General features: G+C 42.2%; 1 protein-coding gene across 3 annotated transcripts in view; it reads left to right on the top strand.

Annotated features, from left to right (window-relative positions):
- The first annotated feature begins 5,143 nt into the window (after positions 1-5,143).
- Positions 5,144-22,782, top strand: part of slc12a7b (solute carrier family 12 member 7b) — a 96,090-nt gene continuing 78,451 nt past the window's right edge. For all 3 annotated transcript variants that reach the window (XM_080793913.1, XM_080793911.1, XM_080793910.1), the window contains exon 1: positions 5,144-5,584. In XM_080793913.1, the coding sequence (XP_080650039.1) occupies positions 5,365-5,584 (220 nt within the window). In that variant the 5' untranslated portion in view covers positions 5,144-5,364. The remainder of the gene's footprint in view (positions 5,585-22,782) is intronic.

The raw sequence follows: 22,782 nt of genomic DNA, 5'->3' as shown, positions 1-22,782 counted from the left end.
ACACACACACACGCACGTTTTGATGTGAGAGGATTCAAGCAGAAATGTTGGTGTTGTTGACAAATAATGGCCAGTGGCCAGGAAGGTCATTTTCATTCCCCTCACTTATCGGGACCCCACATATAGCCCACCGCCCAAACGCCCATGTGGACAAGGAATGGGTCAGCTGCAGCCTATCACAACATAGAGGAGCCGTGGGGGACCCAACCAGTAACTGTGCGTGCGTGCGTGCGTGCGCGGTTGCTGGCATGTCAACCATCCCATTCCTCTTTGTCCACTTCTCAAAATAACCCCCCCCCCCCCCCCAACAGCAGCTGAGACAAAGCTAGTGGGAGCATAAATGTCAGAAACAAGGAGGAGGGATGTAGAGACACTGAGTGAAAGTCATTATGAGTTTTTAATGCTTCATGCGTTTTCATACATCAAAAGAATTTCAGATATTTTTTTTTCATGTAATGCATCGCTTCATGACAGATTTTGAACTTTGTGAGAATTGTCAAATCTACAATTTAAAAAAAAAAAAGTAATGTGAGGCTTACCTAAGTAATTGATTCACAATGTTTGTGTCCCGGTGTCGGGGAGGCACAAGATTTGACTCTTAAGGCCTCTACATAGTCCGTTTTGTTCCTTGCGTGGGGGAGTCAAATGGACGGTCTCTCCCCATTGGTGATCACTATTATTCACTAGTCCATAAAGGGGGCCACTCACTGAAATTACAGGAGCCAGTGATGCGTATGTGGGTTGTATTTGGGTCAGCGCTATTGCATGAAAAGCTGTTTTTATCCCACCAGAGGTCCCCCACTGTTGTGTCATTGCCCTTGTCCTTGTTACAGCACCCTTCTGGGTCTATTGCTTCACAATGGGCTGCAGAGTACAGTATAGTAGAGCTGTACATCTATAGGTAAAGAGCAAAGAATAGAGGGTATGCGCGTGACATCATCACCAAACCCGGAAGTTATGCAGGAATGCCCACTGAGTGGCAAAAAACTACTTTCTGGCCTTGACAGCCCATACATCCAAACAGAAAAGTCCTATCTGATTGCATTAAACAACGACGTTAAACAATGTTAAACTCACTTTGCATGTTTGCTTTGTCACTCGATTTGCTACTCGATGTGCCATTCACTTTAAGCATGCGTAGATTTCACATGACACTCTTATGGACAATGCACAACAAGCACAATAACATATAAATATGTTTTAAATCTAACTCAAGTCCACACCACAACTATAGCGATAACAGAATGTAGAATGGAGGCTCACATAATTATCATTATAGTCATTGTGCTTGTTGTGGGCGGCCCAAATATAATTGAGTGACCAGAAATGTATATAACAAAACTAGAAAAACAGACTCAATGACCAGTGTTCTTTCAATGGCCAAGCTCCCAAACAATTGTATCTATGGCGCCATGAATACAATTGTTTGGGAGCTTTAAACCAGTGTGCGGAATCTGCGGATGTATTTTATGTACTGTTAATCCAACAAAGTCTGGAATTATTTGGAAAATCGTACCGCACTAATAATAATTTGTGCGTGCGTGCGTGCATGCGTGCGTGCGAACGAACGAACGAGTGAGTGAGTGAGCACTGTGCATGTACTGTATGTTGGAGGAATTCTACTTTTCACTAACTGTGTCCAAAGTTTCCAGATGGTCACAAATTGTGCACAGCTTCGGAAGACCACAGGCACTTTGTTTTCATAGATGTGTGCATAATCAAACACATGGAGATATTTTGGGGGACAGTAGCTCAGGTGAGGTGAACAGCTGGGATGGAATGGAGCTATATCACAGAAGGTAGAGAGGGGCCATCAGACTGACTTGTTTTTGTCTGCTGTTCAGGGCAAATGGGATGCTGTCCCTGTCCGTACTCTGTAATGAGATCCTCTGGGCTTCAGTATTCATAGGGGGCTTGAGTATAGCCGTGTGTGTGTGTGTGTGTGTGTGTGTGTGTGTGTGTGTGTGTGTGTGTGTGTGTGTGTGGGGGTGTGTGTGGGTGTGGGTGTGGGTGTGTGTGGGGGGGGGGGGGGGTCAGGTGCATCACAGCCGGTTGAGGGTTTGAACCTCATCTCTCTGTCTTGGTCTAACTTGCCACAGGAAGTTATGTAATGTCAGTGTGGAAGGTCACTAGTGAAGGGTGGCTGTAGATGAGTGGGTAAAGAGGCTGTCTGGGAATCAGAATGTTGCCAGTTGGACACTCAGCTTACACCCAGTCATGTGTCAAAGTGTCCCTATAAGCAAGACACTTAGCTCCCGGCTTGCGCTCATCTGAGACATCTGAGCAGCCATCTGCTGAGTGAAGCTGTAAAAGTTAGTAATTTCCCATCACCTGGGGGACAAGACAATATACCTTAATTGTGACCGTAGGTCTCATCAAACCCTGGATAGCCATACATCATGGATTAAATCACAGGCCGTGCTTCTCGCCCTCAAGGTTACTGGTATAAATATACTGTATATGCCAGCTCATAGTGTCGATAGTACAAGTTAGTACCTTTATGCCATTTGAAGCCCATATCGTTTTTCTATCCTATCCAATGAATCCTTTAATTTTATTAACTTTTATCTATTTTGAAAACTTACTGTGGTAATTTATTTTGAATAATGTTGCTATTCACATATTTTATAAAGGTAGTGATGCCTTAAAAATCCCTCTGGGGTTTTTCTTTTTGTTAACACGGAGAGGGATACAGAGAGATGAAAGACAGATCTAACAAGCCATTTGCTGAGCTGTAATGGGGGGGGGGTAGGTTAGTTCAGAGTTATACAAACAGCATTCAAACCTTCTCCACGTTTCCAAATGCACCCCACCCCTGCCCTCCCATTGCCCTCTTGTCTTTGGAACCCCGCCCTTTCGCCCCCACAATGCCACCAGTAGGGAATAAACCAAACATGCCGTGGCCCGGCCGTGACTGCTTTTGGCTACTCACTGGGTGGGCTAAAGTGTGACATGACAGATGACAGACCCACCAGCCCAATTTGCAGTCATTGCACCGGCAAATAAGGCATACTGTACATGTCGACTACACCGCCTAATCACTAATATTCTAATCTAGATGGTACTGAACCCCTGCAGTTAGCAGAAGTATATGTGAAAGTGGGGCCTCCCAGTGCTAATATCCTTTTCACAGCAATTTTTCTCTACCTGACAGTGAAAATAAAGAGCCAATGTGGGCTATGAAAGCTTAATGCATCAAAGCTTCTGATAAACCCCACTGGGAAATGAAGAGGGAAGGAAGGCTGTTTGCTAAATTCTCTCCCAAAGGAAAAACTCCATGACAACAATACACTGAGCATTGAGAGCAACGAGGACAGTTGATATCCTTTCCTAACCTATCCTTGCATTTCTTCTTTTTTATTTACACAATACATTATTTTATCCTAACAGTTTTACTGATTAAACAAATGGACATATAAAATGAGAGAGAGAGGAGGGGAAAAAAAACATTTTGACATTGTCTCTTCTCTGAAGCGACGTGTGAGCAGTACTGTATTCTCTTCTCACGCAGGCAGCTGACAGTAAAGCACACATCTGTTCTCACTCAGCTCCTAGTGTGAATATAGTCAGCAGAAGATGAGTATAGTAACAAACATGCAAATGATGGATTACAAGTCACTCACTGTCTGTTATTTCAGACCAACACCCTGCCTGAGCGGCTTGTCCATCCACCCCATTTGTGTAATCGGTCTTAATCCATTTTGGGCGGAAACCCCTTTTGGTGTTTTAAGCATTCTGTTCTATATATACTTTAGCTATTGAAAAATAGCAGATCTACAAGCTCATAGCGCGCCACCGAGTGGCGCGCTACGAGCTTGTAGGTCTGCTATTTTTTTAAAGTTGTGAAAATGTGGCGCAAATCTTTGAATATTTATTTCAGAGCGAACATTTTTAACTAAAATATTAGCTTCTAGTCTTCTAATTAGGATTTAGAAGACTTTTTTTAACGACCTCGGTCCAAAATGGGTTAATAAACCACTTTCAACCTGGCATCCATATTTTGTGCATGTCGCACACACACCGTGAGCAATGAGGCCCTCTAACCACAAGGCCACTGAGCTGGTTCTAAATGGACAGGTATCAGTCAAAAGGGAGACATCGAAGAGGAAGGATGGATGGGGAAGGATCAACAAACACACTGACGGGAAATGCAAGATTTATAGTAAATGCGACCTGCCGTCGCAACAAGACAGTTATGGCAAATGCTTGGTAAATGTCCAAGTGTCTTCACCAAAATTAGCAGAAATAAAAGCTCACAGTGAGCTGTAACACGTTGTGAGCTTGTAGATCATCAATTTTGTTGATGTTCCCCCAGAATAGAAAGTGGGTTGAAGTGGTTAAACGCCAAGTATAAAAGTTACTTTCAGTAAATGGAAACAGAAATCCTCTCCAGTGTTCCTTGTGACATACTGTATCTTTGGGGGAATGATTTACATTATGTGCATACCGTTAATATGCCAAAAGTATCATGAAGTATTCCTGTAAACATGATAAGCTGAATTACCCATTCTGAGCTGTTTACAAGACATCTATTTTCAGCAGGAGCTCACAGAGAGTCAGAGGCTGTAATGGAAAATTAACGATTAAATGAAATTATGTTGATAGGATGTAAAAAGTGGGTATTGACTGGGTGTTATTTGTCCCAGCAAACCTAATGGGAGTGGTGAGTGTGTGTGTGTGTGTGTTTGTGTGTGTGTGTGTGTGTGTGTGTGTGTGTTCGCGTGTGTGTGCGTGTGTGCGTGCGTGCGTGTGTGCGTGTGTGTGTGTGTGTGTGTGTGTGTGAGTGACTGTGTCTGTCTGTCTGTCTGTCTGTCTGTCTGTCTGTCTGTCTGTCTGTCTGTCTGTCTGTCTGTCTATGCTGTAAACTAGAGGAATAGTATTAGGCTTTCAATTAGACTTTACTCATGATGCAATGTTGACTCATTTGCACACCACATATAAAGTTTACACAAATAATAGAACTCGCTCATTTCATATTTGGGTTTTCATGGCCCTGATTTGTTTTTGACACTGATTGACACCGCTCCTCGACCCTCTCGTCCAATTAGCGGAGACCATGAGACGGGCACGCCTTCAGTGTAATCAATCCTCGGATCAACGTGTGTGTGACTGTGTCTCAGTGTGTAGGTAGTAGTGCAGTTAGTGTAGTCACTGTAGTGTGTTCATGACGCATGTGGTGTGTCAGTGAGTGTATGTGCGTCCACATACGTTGTCAAGCGTGCGCCCCCCCTCCTCTAGCAACCACTCTACTACACTACAGGCGGTTTGAATCACAGCGCTAAACGGAAAGTTTTTCACCCTAGAAAAGAGTCGCACTGAGCGGCATTAGAGACACGGGGAGACACGGCGGGGGAGGAGGAGGACATGAGCGAAAGATTCGTGGTCGTGCCGGTCGGGGAAGGGGAGGAGAAGGCACTGCAGGGAGCTGGGCAGCAGGCGCAGGGGCAGCACGTCGAGGCGGTTATCCACGATGACCCCGCACCGGACACCGTCAGCGGGGGAGAGCCAGAAGACGGAGCCGCCGTCGCCGCCGCCGACGGCGTGGTTCCAATCCTGAAATACGAGAGAGAACCCAACAAATACGGTAGGAGGATGGGTTGCACGCCTCGCAATTGCCTATAGTCAATGTCTGTTATGAGCATGAATGAACCACGGATTATGATTGATGCAATTCAACGGCTGTCATGTAATGTTATGTAATGAGGAGACAGTCAGAGAGGAGTTTTCTTTGTGGCACTTTGTGTTCAAGTTTGGCGCGGCAGCTGAGCTCTTTACTTTTCACTTGTTGAAAGCATCTCGACGTAAAGCTGTCAAGGGAAGGCACTGTCAACTTTCCACCTCGGCTGTAAGTGTTGTTTAAATAGATGGACCTGGACGGTGGACCATGTGACGTTTAAAACTATTCAGTATGTTGTTAAATACACCCATTCAGTGCAAAATTGCATTAGCATCACTTGCGTCTTACTTGGCTGGCTGGCTTACTACCACGTGGGTGGGTGTATAGTCTATGTATTTTTCTTATCATGATTCGTTAAATCAGTCGTTTAAAAAAAATCCAGGCGCTTCAGCTACTATAGCAACAGGTTGAAGGGCAGCTTGTGCTGGTGGTTAGTGCATGGGACATTGAGCAGGCATGCAGGCACGCCAAATTACAGTTTACTAATGACCTTATGTATAAGCAATCTGTTCCAACAGCTGTCTAATTGTTTTTGCCAGATCATGAGAGACTGATAGAGGGACTCGGGAGAACAGAACTGCAGAATATGGTGTTTTGGGGGTCGGTTTCTGTTGTGCTGGGTCACTCCCTGTGTACTGCCCTGAACATGGGCTGTTTGTTGTGTTGTTATTTTGCCTCTAGAGACAGATCACATGCCTGGTGGATTGGTCATGTTATGAATTGATTCACACTGCAGAATGTGACTCTGTATGTCAGCTTATTTCAGCCACATCTACATTTTGTCCCATCAATCGATTAACTACTTTCCTTCTGTATTTGTAATACTTTTTCTGTATTTGGTATAGAAAAAGTAACCAACCCTAACCGGCTAAAACTTTCCTGTGACAGAAGAAAAAAGAACAAAAAGAAAAAAGTGTGTTTTGAAGGTAACAAGACAACTCACCCTTTTTGCATCTCCAAGTGAGTTGTCCGGACATCTCACCCCGAAAGTCCGGACAACTCACCAGACATCTCACCCCGGTGAGATGTCTTCACTTTCGGGGGTGAGCTGTATTCACTTTCGGGCACTTTCGGGGTGAGTTGTCTGACTAGTGAATATCTATACCCTTTGAGCTCTTTTATATAAATTACTGAATATCCCATGTATCCTTAATATAATCTAGATTAATTCAACCTTATCTTCCTGAATTACGGCATAGATCCATTGATTTCTCTCTCTATCTGTGTGTGTGTGTGTGTGTGTGTGTGTGTGTGTGTGTGTGTGTGTGTGTGAAACTTCTGAAGATAATGTGTAAAACTGTGTTGGCAATTTGGCCATAGATGTTAATATTACCTGGACCCCTCCTAATTAGTTTACTCAAGATGGCTGAATGGTTATATAAGGTCACTTGTAATTTATCACATGCTTATAGTTATAGTAGTAGCCATCATCATCATCGTTGTTGGGGGGGGGGGGGTGTCAATAGCTTTGCTATTCAGATGTATTCCGTCAATAAGTAGGCATATTAGAACTGTGTTCGTTGGGAGTGCAGTCTAATGAATTAGCAAATTTGTACAGCTGTGAGACTCTGCCTTTTAAGCGCAAACATTATCCCCAAACAATCCCCCCACGTCCCCCTCAATGCTGCATAGAGAGAATGAGAGAGAGACGCTAGTCTACTCCTTACTTACAACAGTGTTTCACCGGATTTTACTGTTAAATAAATAAATAATTAGCGCGTGACTGCGCACGTCTGTAGGAACCGATAGTTGGATCCGAAATTGAATTACTGTAATGGGTGCCACGGAAAGTACAGACAACTCACCCGCAATGTCAGAAAGTTAAGACAACTCACCAGGGTGAGTTGTCTGGACTTTCGGGGTGAGCTGTCCGTCCTTTCCCTTTACCAACTCGCCCAACTTGCCCCGGCAGAAAGTACAGACAACTCACCCCGCCATGTCAGAAAGTGAAGACAACTCACTGGGGTGAGTTGTCCAGTATTCGTTTTGAACACTCTTACAGTCCTTGGAAAACCAACCCCTATATTGATTGGTGATGCTGATATCAGGCAGAAGTGTTGCTGCTATTGTGTTTTGTAGGGGTCATGGTACAACACTAAGGATGGAAAAAAGTCTTAGGCTACATTTCCAGCTTGGCTAGTATTGGAAAACCTTGTGGAAGCGATAAACCTTTCTTCACCAACTTGTAGCTATACAGTACACCGATGGTAAGGATGGTAGTATACTGCATGTTGTAGATGTATCATCTGTATGCTTATTTGAGGACAAGCTCTAGTTATATTCTGCTATCTTTATTCTTCACAAGATCTATTTGTGTGGAGAAGGCAGAACATAATGTTCTATTAGCAGAGGTTATTTCATGCTTTCATCGTGGAGGATAATGTCCTGCTTCGGCTAGGGAGGGGTAGCTATTGTTTTTCTGTTGCTTGTCTCTTTATTAACAATGTCATGGGAAAATTACTGTATGGTGGAATTTAGGAAAGGTGGGCAAAGGTAGCTCTGGTCCATAGCCCTAATGCCCTTTGCTGCCCATCACAGGTTTACAGGTGTAAAGAAGTGGGTGATGTGGTTTTTTTCTTGTGCAAGCTCTAGCATTCATAGTTTTTAGGAAGGGGGGTGGTTTATTGAGAGGAAGAGCAAGATGAACACACTGTCATCCATAATTAACTTGTGAACTATTCATCACAGGATGATGAAGACTGATTGCATTTGAACGCCATTGAGGTCATCTGAGGATGAGCCATGTGGTACAACTATGTACACCTATAAGCTGCCCTTTAGACTAGTGGTACCGTATATGTTGGCTAATATCAATGACTTCACAATTTGAATAGGATAAACCTGCATGAATTTACTCCTGTATGTCCATCTGAAAATCACTCGGTAGGTCACTAGGTTATTTGGACAGGCAGAGAGACCGACGTGCGTGCGTGCGTGCGTGCCTGCTGCAGGGGTCATCAATATTCAATATGTCCGTATTGTACACAGACAAATGTGTCTGTGGCAAGACTAATGATGACCATTATAATGTTGTTATTTTGATCTTAAGACACAATTACTGAATCTGAAAGTCAGTCTACAGGTTTTCCTCTGAACACTATCCTGGTGGTCTTTATGTGTGTAATATGTGGTTTTAGATATTTTTGATTTTAGCAGTGAGCCCAGTGTCTCTGATGTCATGGACACTGGGCTCTCTTACTTCCTGGACTACATCTTGTCTCAGTAAGACAGCCATCCCCCTATCCACAAGGAGGAGCAGTGCACCAAAGCATTATGGGAATTGTAGTCCAGGAAGGAATATCTTAAACCACATATTACACACACAAAGACCCCCAGGAAAGTGTTTTAAATCTTCTAAACGTCATTAACACATATTTTTTTGCAAAAAGGGTGAAGTGTCCCTTTAAGTGCACTTGTTTCAGCATGATATGGGATATAGTGTGTGAACCATTTAATCCCCTGACTAGGCCTAGGTTATTTGTTACAGAATTCCACAGAGGGTGTTTTTCCTTGCCATGGTTACAGACAATTAGGCCAGGTGATGGCTATGCCTACTATGGCAGCAGAGGATACATCTTCGCAGTCGGGTAGACAGCTCATACATAATCCATCATCAATAATGATGTTTCCAAGATAAAAGCCACTCACACCTACTGTATGTCGCAGATGGGTATTGTTTTGAACTTGTTTTGAACTTTTGAACTTGTTTTGAACTTGAAAAAAATACATGGCTTACATGCAAATGATTACTGTGCAAGTAAGTGAGCCAATCACAGCTACATGATTTGGCATAGAATTTCGCTTTATCTCTGACTGTCTAAACAGCTGAACCTTGTGCATTACTTGTACAATGGTCACCACTGGTGCTCAATGCTTGCTCCACAACTACACGTTATCATCACACATCGCTAAATGTCACCTGCTACCTAAAATACTAGGCTGCATGAATTTTGTCTGTGTTGTTTAGTCTGCTGTGTCCTTTTTCCACGAATGCAAGTCCTGTATTTCACTGTAGTTTGTCAGTGTGCTGCTGAGTTAAATGTTGTTTGTGTGGCTGCAGAAACATACCAAAGGCAAATTCCTTGAACGTATCCCATACTTGGTAATAAAATCTCATTCTAGTGACTATTAAAGTCATGAGTCACAAAACGGCTTCTTGCACCCAGTGGAAAACAGTATGTTTCAGGGCAGGGGTTCGCAAGCTACCAGTAGCTCGCACGAGCCATTCAAGACAAGTAGAGAGTGAGCGGGTGTCAGACTGACAGGCAGCCAGGCCATCACTACCAATACACAGAACGTGCATTTAGAATAGCTCGCAGTGATGGCCCCAGACATGTGTTGGGCCATCAACTGCGGAGTTCGTTTGTTTGACTATTATGCACAAGTTGTGCATAATAGTCATGCATATCAGAACAGTATAAAACACCCACAGAGCTAAACCGCCTCTCACTCACTACTGTACCTACACAGGCATGCAGTGCCAGTGACTACTCTACTCTGACTATGGAAGATCTGGCGGAAAGAAATCATAATCCTCAATAATCATTTCCATCAGGAATTGGGAGCATGCATCCTTCCGACTTAGCCATGTTTTGGCTCGGCGCAAAGGAACCATTTACGGACAGGGAGGGACATGGACTGCTTGTTTTCTAACCATAAAAACAAGGAGGAATTTAAAGCATTGATACAAACGTATTCAAAGACTTGTCAAAATGTGTCATACTTTTCACTTCAGTTTGACGAGTCCACTGACATGTCACGGACACCGCCCAGCTAATTGTGTTTTTCCCAGATTTTTCACACCAAAGAGGACTTTCTCGCCCTTATTCTGTTGGAAAAACAGGACCCGGGGTGAGGATGTGTACACTGCATTCAAGGATTGCGTGCATGAGGCCAAGATTCCTCTTCATCAAATCCTATCAATGACAACAGACGGGGCCCCAGTGATGCTTGGCGTTCAATCTGGATTTGTGTTTGCATTAATTAACTTTGGATGAAATGGAGAATTCTGAATTAGTAATATAACTGACTATCCACTGGAGGACAGAGCTAGAAAGCAGGACTTTTTTTGTTCACTTGTGAGCAGAGAGAAGTATCCTCTGATTGTGTCTTGTGCACTCAAATGCCTACTTTGGCTCCAGTTTACTTATGTGAAATGGCCTTTTTACAAATGAAAATAATAAAATAATAAAATCCTAGTTTAGAACTCGTATGACTGAGTGACTCACATCTTAATTACAGCCTCAGACTGGCAATCACTAACTATGAACCAGATTTCAGAACGCTTGCAGATAATGTGCAGTCACAGTAGTCTCATTAAAGGTGGTCTGACACTGAGAGTATTGTATCAGTCACCATAACTGTTCAAATATATGGTCATGTACTGTATGTATTTGTCATTTGAACATATGTAAATGTGAATCTTCATCGAACTGAGAAACTAAATATTGTGCTATATAAGCAATTAATTTCATGTCCGTTGCGTTTTGTTCAACAAATAAGATAATAATATGTATATTTCGGCATTAATTATATAACCATCAGTTATTTATTCTTAAACTATAGTCTCTGGATGTGTGCACATGCATTGAGCCTGTCAGAAATCGCAAAAAACAAGTGTTTATTTTATTTTAACACACTTTAGTGGTAGATCATGGCTTACAATTGGGAATAAAATGGGCTCTTGGGCTTGAAAAGCTTGGTTACCACGGCTTGAACCTTTTTATTTAATTGGAGCTTTTCTTTTTAGGGAGACGTGAATATACAGTAGTAGTGGACCTAGTGGCACCATGAAAACAATGGATGTTTTAGAGTGCCTTTGTTGTCCAAACTAAGCTATTTATCGTGGATTCTAATTGCTTAAGTTCCTTCCTCTTTGGCAAATATAATATTCCAATCTATACATGAGTGATGGCAAGAATCATAATTAATCAATTTAGTGACGGCAGCTATTGGATGTGACAGTAAGATTAAACCCTAGGAGGGTTATGTTGACCTAGGCAGATTATGTTAACATTAGCAGACGATGATTCAGTTCAGTTCATCATCTTAATTTGATAATCATTTAATGCAGACAGAGGTGGGTTTCCATTGCAGAGGTACAATCTATTTTCTTGTACAACCAGCAAGCATCTCATAACAAGGTGGGCCCCCCTCATCTTGTTATGAGATGCTTAGATGCTCAGTTTTTCCTCCATGCATTTCATTATGCCTCATTAGTCAAATAATAGATGAAATAAATAAATTACAAAAAATAATAGCGTGAGGACCTGTCTGAACCGAGTGGTGGAACAGCAATGTGGGTTCCTATCTATGTATGTCTCCATGTCCGCTGGAGTACGGAAATACTGCACAGTGACCTAAGGTGTCACTGTTGAGTCGCCTAACGCACACAGTCACGCGTAGGAAATACTCGGCTTCCCATCATGCACCTGTGCACAGTGTGAAGCTCAACAGCGCCACTTTGTCACCTGTTGGTACCCCCAAACAGACAGACATACATACATAGGGAGGGACAGACGGTACACAGGGGACACACATTGCTGTTCCTTGGAGTGGCTGGCTGCACCACTCAAAAACACTTTTGGCAGCTATCTGTTGTTCTCCTGTTTTCCACTGGACTGGTAGATTTTTGTCTGTGAGCCACTAGCCTCGGAAACCCAGACGTTTTTATTTCCAGGGAGGAAAATAAAGTCTGCGTCCGAGTCCACTTCAATTTGGCATAGAGTAGCGCAAACGTCGATCACTCTCTGCTGATTTCTGATCGTCTTCACCTTTGTTAAAGCTGCCTATGCCATAGAAAGCATAGGTGAGTTCCAGGCTAGTGAGCCACCTGCTTAGTGCTTAGTGCTTACAGTGGAGGCTAATGTATGGCTCGTTAGCCATTTTTCCACTGTCAACAAGTAAAGCATAGTAGTACTAGGCCCAAGACCAAGGCTGTTGGTTTATTTCAAAGTAAACTACAAAGACGGTTAACGTTTCTTGGTATTTCTGAAGAGTCACAGAAATGCTGTTTTATTGAAAGTGAATAACGTTGCACGCAATACGCGGGAAGCAGTGGTCGGTCGGCTCTTGGGGATTCTGTTGAAGTGCACCAGGGTATTGATTGAACCAATTTGGTTTTCTAATTATAATGGTCTGCTCACATTCAAGCAGGGCTGGATAGGGACAAAGAAAATCGACCTTGCCGTTTTGCGTTTACACAATTCTTGTGGTCCCCTTAAATATGCATACTTACTTATTGTATTTCTCCAAACCACAAAACGGAGTAATTAGTGTTATGGGAGAGTGCTCTTGACTGACTTCTGATTGCACAAGCTCCATACTCAATTGTGACTGAAAAAGCTCTGCAATAAGCCAGGGCAAAGCCAGGAAAGGAAAGAAGCGCACCACCTACTGTACTGTACTGTACTGTACTGTACTGTACTGTACTGTACTGTACTGTACTGTACTGTGCATAGAAGCAATGCGGCGCGACATCTATGATCTTAGCTAACAACACGGTAGAGCTCAAGACACTGATGGCAGATCAGCGATTCAGGAGTCTCGAGTTGATGTTGGCTAGATTGCACTCTCGCATCACATCGCAAGTCAAAGTATCATTTCCAATTATTTAATGCAATTTAAGTACAATATAAGTGATTGGCGACACCAAAGGCATTCTTAAATTAAAAGTGATTGTGTTAAATGACACATGCAAGAATGTTTTTTTTCTTCTATTTTGCTATTCTCCTTTACTATTACTTTGTCTCATGAAATCAGATTAAAATAATCGTAATGATATATGCCCTTACACAAGAAACCTTGAAATAATATCTTTAATTTTGAAAAGTAAACAGTGTTACATGGTTTGTGTAGTCATTAATAGTCAGATATTTGCCTGTGATCTCCATATCGATGGACAACAACGATCTCCTCCACAAACAAGCCAGAAGGCAACCAGTAAAAGAGGAGAATGATAATTGATTGAGTTAAATCATCACAGTACCAGCATCTTTTATTCAGGAACAATGTAGGGATAGTTATTTGCATCATGTATTGGTATACTTACTATGCCCTCAAAGAGAGAGGTAGAGGGAGATGGAGACGGAGCCACAGAGTATTTCAAAATACAGCTCAGCTTATCTGTCATGATCGGTCTAGTCTCTACATATCAAGTTTATGTTTTGAGTGGTTAGTTTGGTTGCAGACTGCCAGCATCGCATACCAGTATGAGTTGTAGGACCAGAGCCACAGGGCTCTATTTTCGTCATACCCTTATCCCTAAACGTCTTGTGAATATGCTAATGAAGTATCAAAAAGCAAAGTAAATTTTAATTTTCTTAACAGATTTACGGTAATTTGTTTTAAATCGTGAAATCATTTATTTCAGAAAACTAGAGGATTAGATAGAAGAATTTCTTTAAATTTCGAGGTCAGGCCTAAATGGTATAATCTGTTTTCCAGTGTGACTTCATTCAGTCCCTGGAGTCCATGCCTGTCCGTCCTCAGGTCTATTCAGGGTTAACCTTGTTTCTGGACGTGTTTCTGGCGTGTGTGGCTGTTTTGTTATCTCATCTGTTTATTATTGTCTTATTATAAGCCGCCTCCAAATGTCCCCATGGAAACAGTCATCCTAAGTGGTCAGTTCAGTTCCTGACCAGTACAGACTGGTCAGGTGTTCTATTTCCGTGTCTGCTGCTGTACATCGTCAGAAAAATATGTATTTTTAGAACAAGGCTTGAACTTGACGTTACAGTTAAAATTAGAGTCATTAGGTTAATGGTTAGGCATGTACTTACTGGTCAGGGAAAGAATGTCGTGTCTATAAAATATAATCCTCACAACTGGAAGAACTTAAGCATTTGCCGATACACACTATAATATTCATGTTAAAGTCCTAACAGTTAGTTGACTGGGGTTGACTTGACACTGTAATTGGTGCAAACGCCTCCCCTCCCTGACACAAAAACACATTGCGGGCGGCAGTGGCTCCGGGGTAGAGTGGCCGGCAGAGCGGCAACTGCGAGGTTTCCGGTTCGATCCTGGGCTTTCCCAGAGTTGGTGTCGAAGAGTCCTTGAGCAAGACTCTGAACCCTTAATTGCTCCCAATGTGCAGGTTGGTGCCTTGCATGGTTTCCCCCGCCATCTGTGTATGAACGTGTGTGTGACTGCAATCAATGCACAAACTATGTAAAGAGCTTTTTTACTGTACATGCAAGGTTGTAGATCTGCTATTTTCGCCAAGTTTACATTCCCAGGATGCTAGGTTTCACGTGGTTAATTAATGGTGTGTTTGTGTGTGTGTGCGTGTGCATCATCAATGTCCTCTGGCATCAGATATTGCCCTCAGTATTATTTTGGAGTCCAGCAGTCCCCTGTGTACTCCACTTGTCATTAGCTCCTCTGGGCTGACCCTCAGTGGGGCGTCCAGTTGACGGCCTGCCAGCGATGCTTGTTACTCTCCCAAGGACCACACTGTTCCTCCCGTCCAGTCCCGTTGGGCTTGAGTTGAGCCTGAGGGCTTTTCCACCTTTTTTGGGGTAATGCACACTGGAATTTCTGGGCGGGAACCCCTTTTGGTGTTAGCATTACGTTATGCTTTAGCTATTGAAAAATAGCAGATCTACAAGCTCATAGCTCAAGCTACGAGCTTGTAGGTCTGCTATTTTTGAAAAATCGACTGACATAGAAACATAGCTTTTTCAGAAAACTGTCAGGATGTAGAAGACATTTTTAGAATCTGATCTCAGGTCAAAATGGGTTAAAAATGTACTTTAACTTTAACTTAAAACGGTATTGTACATCAGAATGTTTCTCTCAGTATTTTCTAAGCACAGTAACGGGAGTATAATTTTGGTGCTGGGACCCAGTTCCATTTTTATTCTCTGCTGGTACCTCAGTCAGTTGCACTTAAAAACAATATAATTTCTATTCCTAGATTATGATACTTATGTGAGAAATGAGGCTGTGTCAAGGACTTTTTCTGCTATATATTGGGATGGCATTGGATATGGTGGGGTGAGGTGGTGATGGGGCGTTGGCTAGTGTTTCTGTTAAATATTCTTGAAGGGAAACAATGGATTTTCCCTAAAGACTCCTAAACATTAGATTTAATATAGGACATGGTGACTGCAGGGCTCCTGGGGGCATGGGAGCATGGGGGTTTCCAGTGCTTGGTCAGCAAACACGTGTAGGATAACTAAAGCACTTTAGTGTGAGTCATGTTTGCCTTATTTCCTCTGTTATTGCCATGAAATTACTGTAGTCCGCTCACAGACCGATTTAAGCCAGACAATGAGCCATGTATCCTGGTGCCATTTCCTCATTTTGATATTTCATCAATCATCAGCCACATTCATAGCCCTGGGTCAGTAAGCATGCACACTGTACAATGCTGAAGACAAACCATATAGTCAGAATGCTAGGACAGCCTCCACTGTCTCTTAGACCGTATGATCATTTGGTAACCGGCATGCTTTAAAGAAATTGTTAAAACTGTATGAAGACGGCCTGCGCAGCATGGAATAGCTTTTATGTGAGGGAAACACACCAAGTAGTTAAAGAGTTCTCCTCCAGTGCTTTCGGTGGGTGTCCAGTGTCAAAAATGTGCAGGGGGACGTAACGAAGAGCGAGGATCATGTTCTGTCTGTCTCTGAGAACCAGGAGCCTATGGATGACCTTCCTAACCCCCACCCATGCCACCCATGCCACATGGTGGTCGTTTACACTGAGAGAATCTCTCACGACTTGTCATCAGCTGTCAGCCCAAATTATAGGAACAACTGTTGGCCTAACACGTGGTGAGGTGTGTGCGACGTACCGTTTAATTCATTACATACTGTACCTTTGAACAGCCGCACTGCACCGACCGCTGAGTTGCTTGTCATGAAAATTTAAAATGGTGTAATCGTTTCTTGTAGTGTAACATATAGTATTCATAACAACAGCCCGCCCGCTCAGCGCACGGCGGCTTGTTCCTCCGGAAAATTCGCCATTGTAAACAATGGGACTCGATTTCCCAGAACCCTTTGCATGCCGGCGCCACGGACCTTTTTGCGATGACGTCATCATAACGCGTCTCATATCCCATTCTGTCCGGTGGATAGCCCGTATGACTTAAAACTGATTAAAAACGTGGATTAAACGATGAAAAACATACGTGTAACTCGGGGCAACTCTCGAATCGCAGTGAAAGTGTTCTACAATTAATTAACTCGGGCAACTCGTTAATAGCTGTCAAAGTGTTTTTAATAAAGATGGAGAGACATGGAGACTCCTGTTACTGAATCCTAACCCTATAGCAATGAGTTCTATCACAATATAGAGCTTTTTAACACTTATTTTAACCAAAGAAAATCACTTACCCTAGTAACTATAGGCCACCTCCAGGAAATGATAGTTAACTTGCGCGTCCCGCCACCTCCAGGAAATGATAGTTAACTTGCGTGTCAAGCACATGAATAAACCCAGTTAGCTACCGTACTTCTTGTATATTATGGGTTTTAACTGGAGGATAAAATGCTGTGGTGAATACCAGGCAGAATTGGTAGGTTAAGTTTTCATCTAGCTAGTATACAAGTACATTCTAGCTTATACATCTCCTTTGCTGAAAAGTGGATTTGACCCAACTGTTAAAGTATCATAATGTTTCTTACTTCGAAATTGTAATATAAGCTTCTGTGGTTAAAAAGCAACCGGATTGGGTGTACAGCCAGCTTTGGAGCTTGAAACTGAATAGTTTGCCAATCGACTCCAAACAGAGATGCCGAAAAAAGAAACGCCGACGACCAAAGTCACAGAAGTTCCTCTGGGGAAAACGGAATCTGCTCAAAAAGAGATGAAAGTGTCACCTGAAACTGTTGTGTTTCAAACTCAGTGTTTAGCACTTGGCTGGCAGCCAAGTCTCCTCCTGTCACCCGAGAAGGTCGGGATGAGAGTATCCATGTGTATCCATGTGTACATCACAGGCTGCACTTTGCTGCACATCATGGCATGGAAGTTGGCTGGCCTGGAAGTGACATTTCCACAAACAAGCGAACATCCAGCACGCACATCCACTCTATAAAAGTGCCACATTGGATCATGCTCCAGCAAATCATGGCTAATAACGTAGAAAGCTTGTTGTTGCACTGTTTTTGCAGCATATTATGACACTTGCAATTGATGCACTTGCAAGGATTATGGATTAATTTTAATTTCTCTGACAATCCTCACTTGTATCATGTACTACTTTCGAAACCACCTACTTTCGAGTTTATTTTCAGCAGTGAGATGTTTTTTTTTTATTCAACACCTTGTTTTATATGGGCCAATAAACTAGAATTAAAGAAATGTCATGGAAATGTTTGGCAGACGAAGCGCGGTGTTGAGTTACTGTGTCATAGGTGGACGGCAGGAAATTCTGACGGGATGGGGATTTAATATGGAGTTGTTTTTTCACTTTAGTCCTTCTTTTTCCTTGTGTCTAGTACTGTCTATTATCATTACTGTTAAAATAATTATATTCAGTTTGTTGTTTTGGGCGGGAACCACTTTTGGTGTTAGCAATTATGTTATGCTTTAGCTATTGAAAAATAGCAGATCTACAAGCTCATAGCGTGCCACCGAGTGGCACGCTACGAGCTTGTAGGTCTGCTATTTTTGAAAAATCGAAAAACGACTGACATAGAAACACAGCTGTTTCAGAAAACTGTCAGGATGTAGAAGAACATTTTTAGAATCTGATCTCAGGTCAAAATGGGTTAAGTATTGACATTTATATTATATAAATACACTTAATATAATCTATAAAGGCTTAATGCCCATACAAGTGCATACATATACAGTAACATCCAAGGTGTATGATGAACTAGTGAATTTACTATGTTTTACCAGAGGAGGGCAGCAGAGTGCCTTGACTTCATTATCTTTGAGTATAGTGAAACTGACTAAAGCTGTAGCAGTTTGTCTACTACAGGGTGTCTATGAGCATTATGTCATCAGGCCAGAGAAGGATAAGCTGTGTGAATCTGATCACTGTCGCTTTTCCCCCTTTCCAAAAATGCATGCCTACATTTTGCGTAGAGCTGGTAATAGCAGACCTACAAGCTCGTAGCGCGCCACTCGGTGGCACCCTATGAGCTTGTAGATCTGCTATTTTTCAATAGCTAAAGCATAACATAATGCTAACACCAAAAGGGGTTCCTGCCAAAATGAGTTAATAACCACTTTACCTCTATGACATGGTTTCAGATTCATTCCAGACAGTGAAGCTCAAATCCCCTTCTTCCCCAGTGTCAAATGTTCTGTTTTATTAGATTGTGCAGTTAAGTGTGAAAGAAATGACTTATTATGAGTACATCTATATATATATATATAAAATGATGTACTCACTTCTCAGTATTCTGTGCCTCATATCATGACTCCCTCCTTGAACAGGGAACAGACACATGCCCTGTTTATTACTTCTGTTGTTGTTACCACCATGCTTCATAGACATTCACTTCACACAACATTGCTTTATGGATTTCTCTTATGCAGGCCTACCGGAACATTGTAGACCACCAGGATTCCCCTCGATTAGTTTGGTTGTGTTTTGGTTATATTGATTAGTTTGGAGACAGTGCTGCTACACATTGCTCATTACCAGGCATGTACAGAAGCATGGTCCAGACAGACAGAGGTTGTGCTATAGATGTTGAATTGATGATTACAGTTTACCGGACATCATCTGGTTTCAAAACATGTGCGACCATTTTCAATGTCAATGCATGGATGACAAGCAAGGAGCTCCATGAATGAAGACCAACAGCAGTTGGAGGGAGAATTATATTTTGGATTTGAACATCACAGAGTAAATGTAAAAGTTGTAGCCTAACGGCTTCATCTAGCATTAATTAACTACGTCATGCATTTTGTGTGCATGGATGGGCGTGTAATGATTTCTCCACAATATCAGAGCATCAGTTTACAGTAATATAACACATTTTCTCCACAATAACGAGCAATCAAAGGTACTGCGCACACTTTGGAATAATCCATAAGATTGATTGGCCCAGCTGGTGGGCAATACATCAAAATATAGGCAGCTCAGTGCTCACGGGTCATATAATGTGACCAACCGTGGCAATCAATAACTCATTGGATTATTGTTCATGTTTGTTTACTTTTTTCATGAAGTGGTGACTGAGTGCCGTACATGTGTCTGTGGTTGGAGTGAGGTCTGGGGCCACTACCTCCTCTTTGAGCTCTTCAGTTCAAGTGATACTTTCTTTGGCCTATAATAACTCTTGAACCAAATGTCGTACAATCAAAAAACGTGAATTACTTGCATGTATGCAACTCCCTAAGTGTGCCAGACTAGATCTTCTGCCATTTTTGTGTTTATTTCAAAACACCTTTTGCTACTACTCAGATTTGTCATAATTCCATTAAATTTCAATTGGGTATCACTGACTTCCGAAATGTGTGTTCCTTTGGTAAGAACCAAGAAACCCGGCCTGGCGGAGACCTGTGCTCCATCCAGGAACACCCGTTTCTGGTTCGACAGGACAACTTGGCTTTGCACAGCTTGCATTTGACCTTGTTTTCATTAAGTCTTCAGTAACAACAGTACAGTATATAACATGCAACTCGTCTCATAGTTTCTGGTGTGTATGTGTGTGTGTGAGACTGTGTGAGTGTGTGTGCTCGCGCGCGATTTATATTATCCGGCTTTTGTGACGTAAAACATACGTACAAATAACGGCAATTACACTCCGGTCCAGGGTGCTAATAAAAATGCATTTCAGGAAGCATTTGTAAGACGCAACCGGGCCTGATTCCATGCTCTCAGCATTCTGAACTCACTGTCCCCGCCCTGTCCTGTCCTTGGTGTATCTGTGTATTATATTCTTCTGGATATCTGATCTCCTCGCCTCTCTCTGTGCTGTAGGATGAGATCGATCAAATGCTCCCTATTCTGGGATCGTTCTGAGATGTGAATACATAGTGGCAGTGCCGGGAAATCTGAGGAGCGCATGGAAACTGTGTAGGCGGAAATCTTGTATGTTTCGTTTCTGGAAATGGAGGAAAGGACTTGTAACACAATCTAGTTATTATTATTATTATTATTATTATAACTTTGTTTATTGGTTTTTTCACAGAAGCATTAAATACTGGATTTGAAAAACAAAAAGTGGTGGCATTAACCGCTTCTCAACACAATCAGCGCCGGGATTTCTTTCTAAATAGAAGCTCGGGGTGCCGGTGAAGATATGGCCGCTTTTACTCTGTAAGCCCCCCCCCCCCCCTTCCGTTCCGGACAAAAACCGGGAGACAACATATCTTTGCTTGCTTACCTCGCTATCATTACGATAAAGTCACTGAATAATCCCTCGCTTCATATTTTGAACGAGAGGCATGTTGAAGTCAGAAATGAAGAGCTTTTAGTATATCCATCTGGTCAAAACCAGAGTGCTCCTTAGATTGGGAGATACGAGCCTTTCTTTGTGAGCGGAAAACAGGGAAGTGAACGACAACGCACATGTGTGAAGAGCAAGGAATATGGTGCAGAAGGAGAGGCCAACTAAAATAAATCTGAATATTTTTCTCTTCTAAATGCTCTGGTGTAATGTAGAAGAACAAGTTTAATGTAGAAGAATAAATACATTGAATTTTCACACCAAAGAAAACAAATCAAACAATCCTTAAATTCAGGATCAATAAGAGTTGAAAAATAAAAGGCTGACAAAAACATACACAAAACAACAGTACACAAGACATCCGACAAACTATTACCAGTACATGATACATCCATAATCCACGTTACATCACAGCAGTCCAACCACAGTAGACTTTCCAAACAAAAGCCCAGCAGATCTCACATATCCTCAAGCAGAGTCGGATTCAATTTCTGAATGTATTGAAAGAATGGACCCCATATCCTCCCAAACTTATCAGAAGAACTATTTAACCCATTTAGGCCTGAGATCAGATTAAAAAAATGTCTTCTACATCCTGACGGTTTTCTGAAAAAGCTATGTTTCTATGTCAGTCGTTCTTCGATTTAAAAAAATAGCAGACCTACAAGCTCGTAGCGCGCAATTCGGTGGCGCGCTATGAGCTTGTAGATCTGCTATTTTTCAATAGCTAAAGCATATCGTAATGCTAACACCAAAAGGGGTTCCCGCCCAAAATGGGTTTTAATGAGAGTCTAATCTTCTCCAGTTTTACACAGTACAAGGTGTCCCGACTCCCTAATCCAGTGAGTGTGATAAGGGGAAGTGGGTGATTTCCAGTCGATCAAGCTAACATCCTAGTTAACAGAGTGACAAAAGCCAAAACATCCCTCTCTGGTTTAGAGAGTGACGGTACAGAGGGGAAAACACCAAACGTGGCTCCGTTTGGTGTGGGCTCCACTCTTTGCCGACTATCGCTGATAAGGAATTAAAGATGTCTGTCCAATATTTGTGTAGAGAAGGGCAGAGCCAGAACGTATATGGATGAGGTCTGCAGGAGCTTGCCGACATCTATCACACTCAGGAGACGCATCATTATATCATTATACATACATAACAAATAACGATTATTTAAATCTTTCAAAAAATATTCAAAGATAGTGGAGAAATTGCTGATCTACAAGCTCTCATCTTATCACATCGCAATGCGTTGTGAGGTTGTAGATCAGCTCTTTTCCCAGGCCTCTATACTCACTCAACTACAGCCGCCCGACCGCCTACAACGGCAATACACATGTGGAAGGGTTTATTTTAGTTTATTTTAGTTTATTTTTAGATGAACTTTAGGGCCCTTTAAGGCCTAATAATGTCTAGTGAATCATTTTCGGTACGTTGACGACATGACAGACATTTTAATTTTAAGAGTCTTTGTCCTCGAATCGAACAAAGCCATGGTTGTATGTACCTTATTATATATATTTTTTACTGAAAAAATATATAATAGTAATTGTCTCAAAGGAGGCCCAGTCAGTGAATACCCAATAATATGACAGGATTCCCCAGTGAGCCGGATTTGTCTGTCTGGGCCTTGTTGGTAATATCTTGGCTACTGGCCAGACAGTCTGGACTCAGAGGAGACTTTTGTGTGTAGGCTGATTGATGTCTGGAACATTCACATTGCTTTCCTGTATGCCTCCAACTGATCAT

This window comes from Protomyctophum bolini (assembly GCF_963924005.1).
Source record: "Protomyctophum bolini genome assembly, chromosome: 21".
In the NCBI taxonomy this organism is placed as follows: Eukaryota; Metazoa; Chordata; class Actinopteri; order Myctophiformes; family Myctophidae; genus Protomyctophum; species Protomyctophum bolini.
The sequence above is the reverse complement of the archived record's forward strand: the minus strand, read 5'-3'. Positions and strand labels throughout refer to the sequence as shown.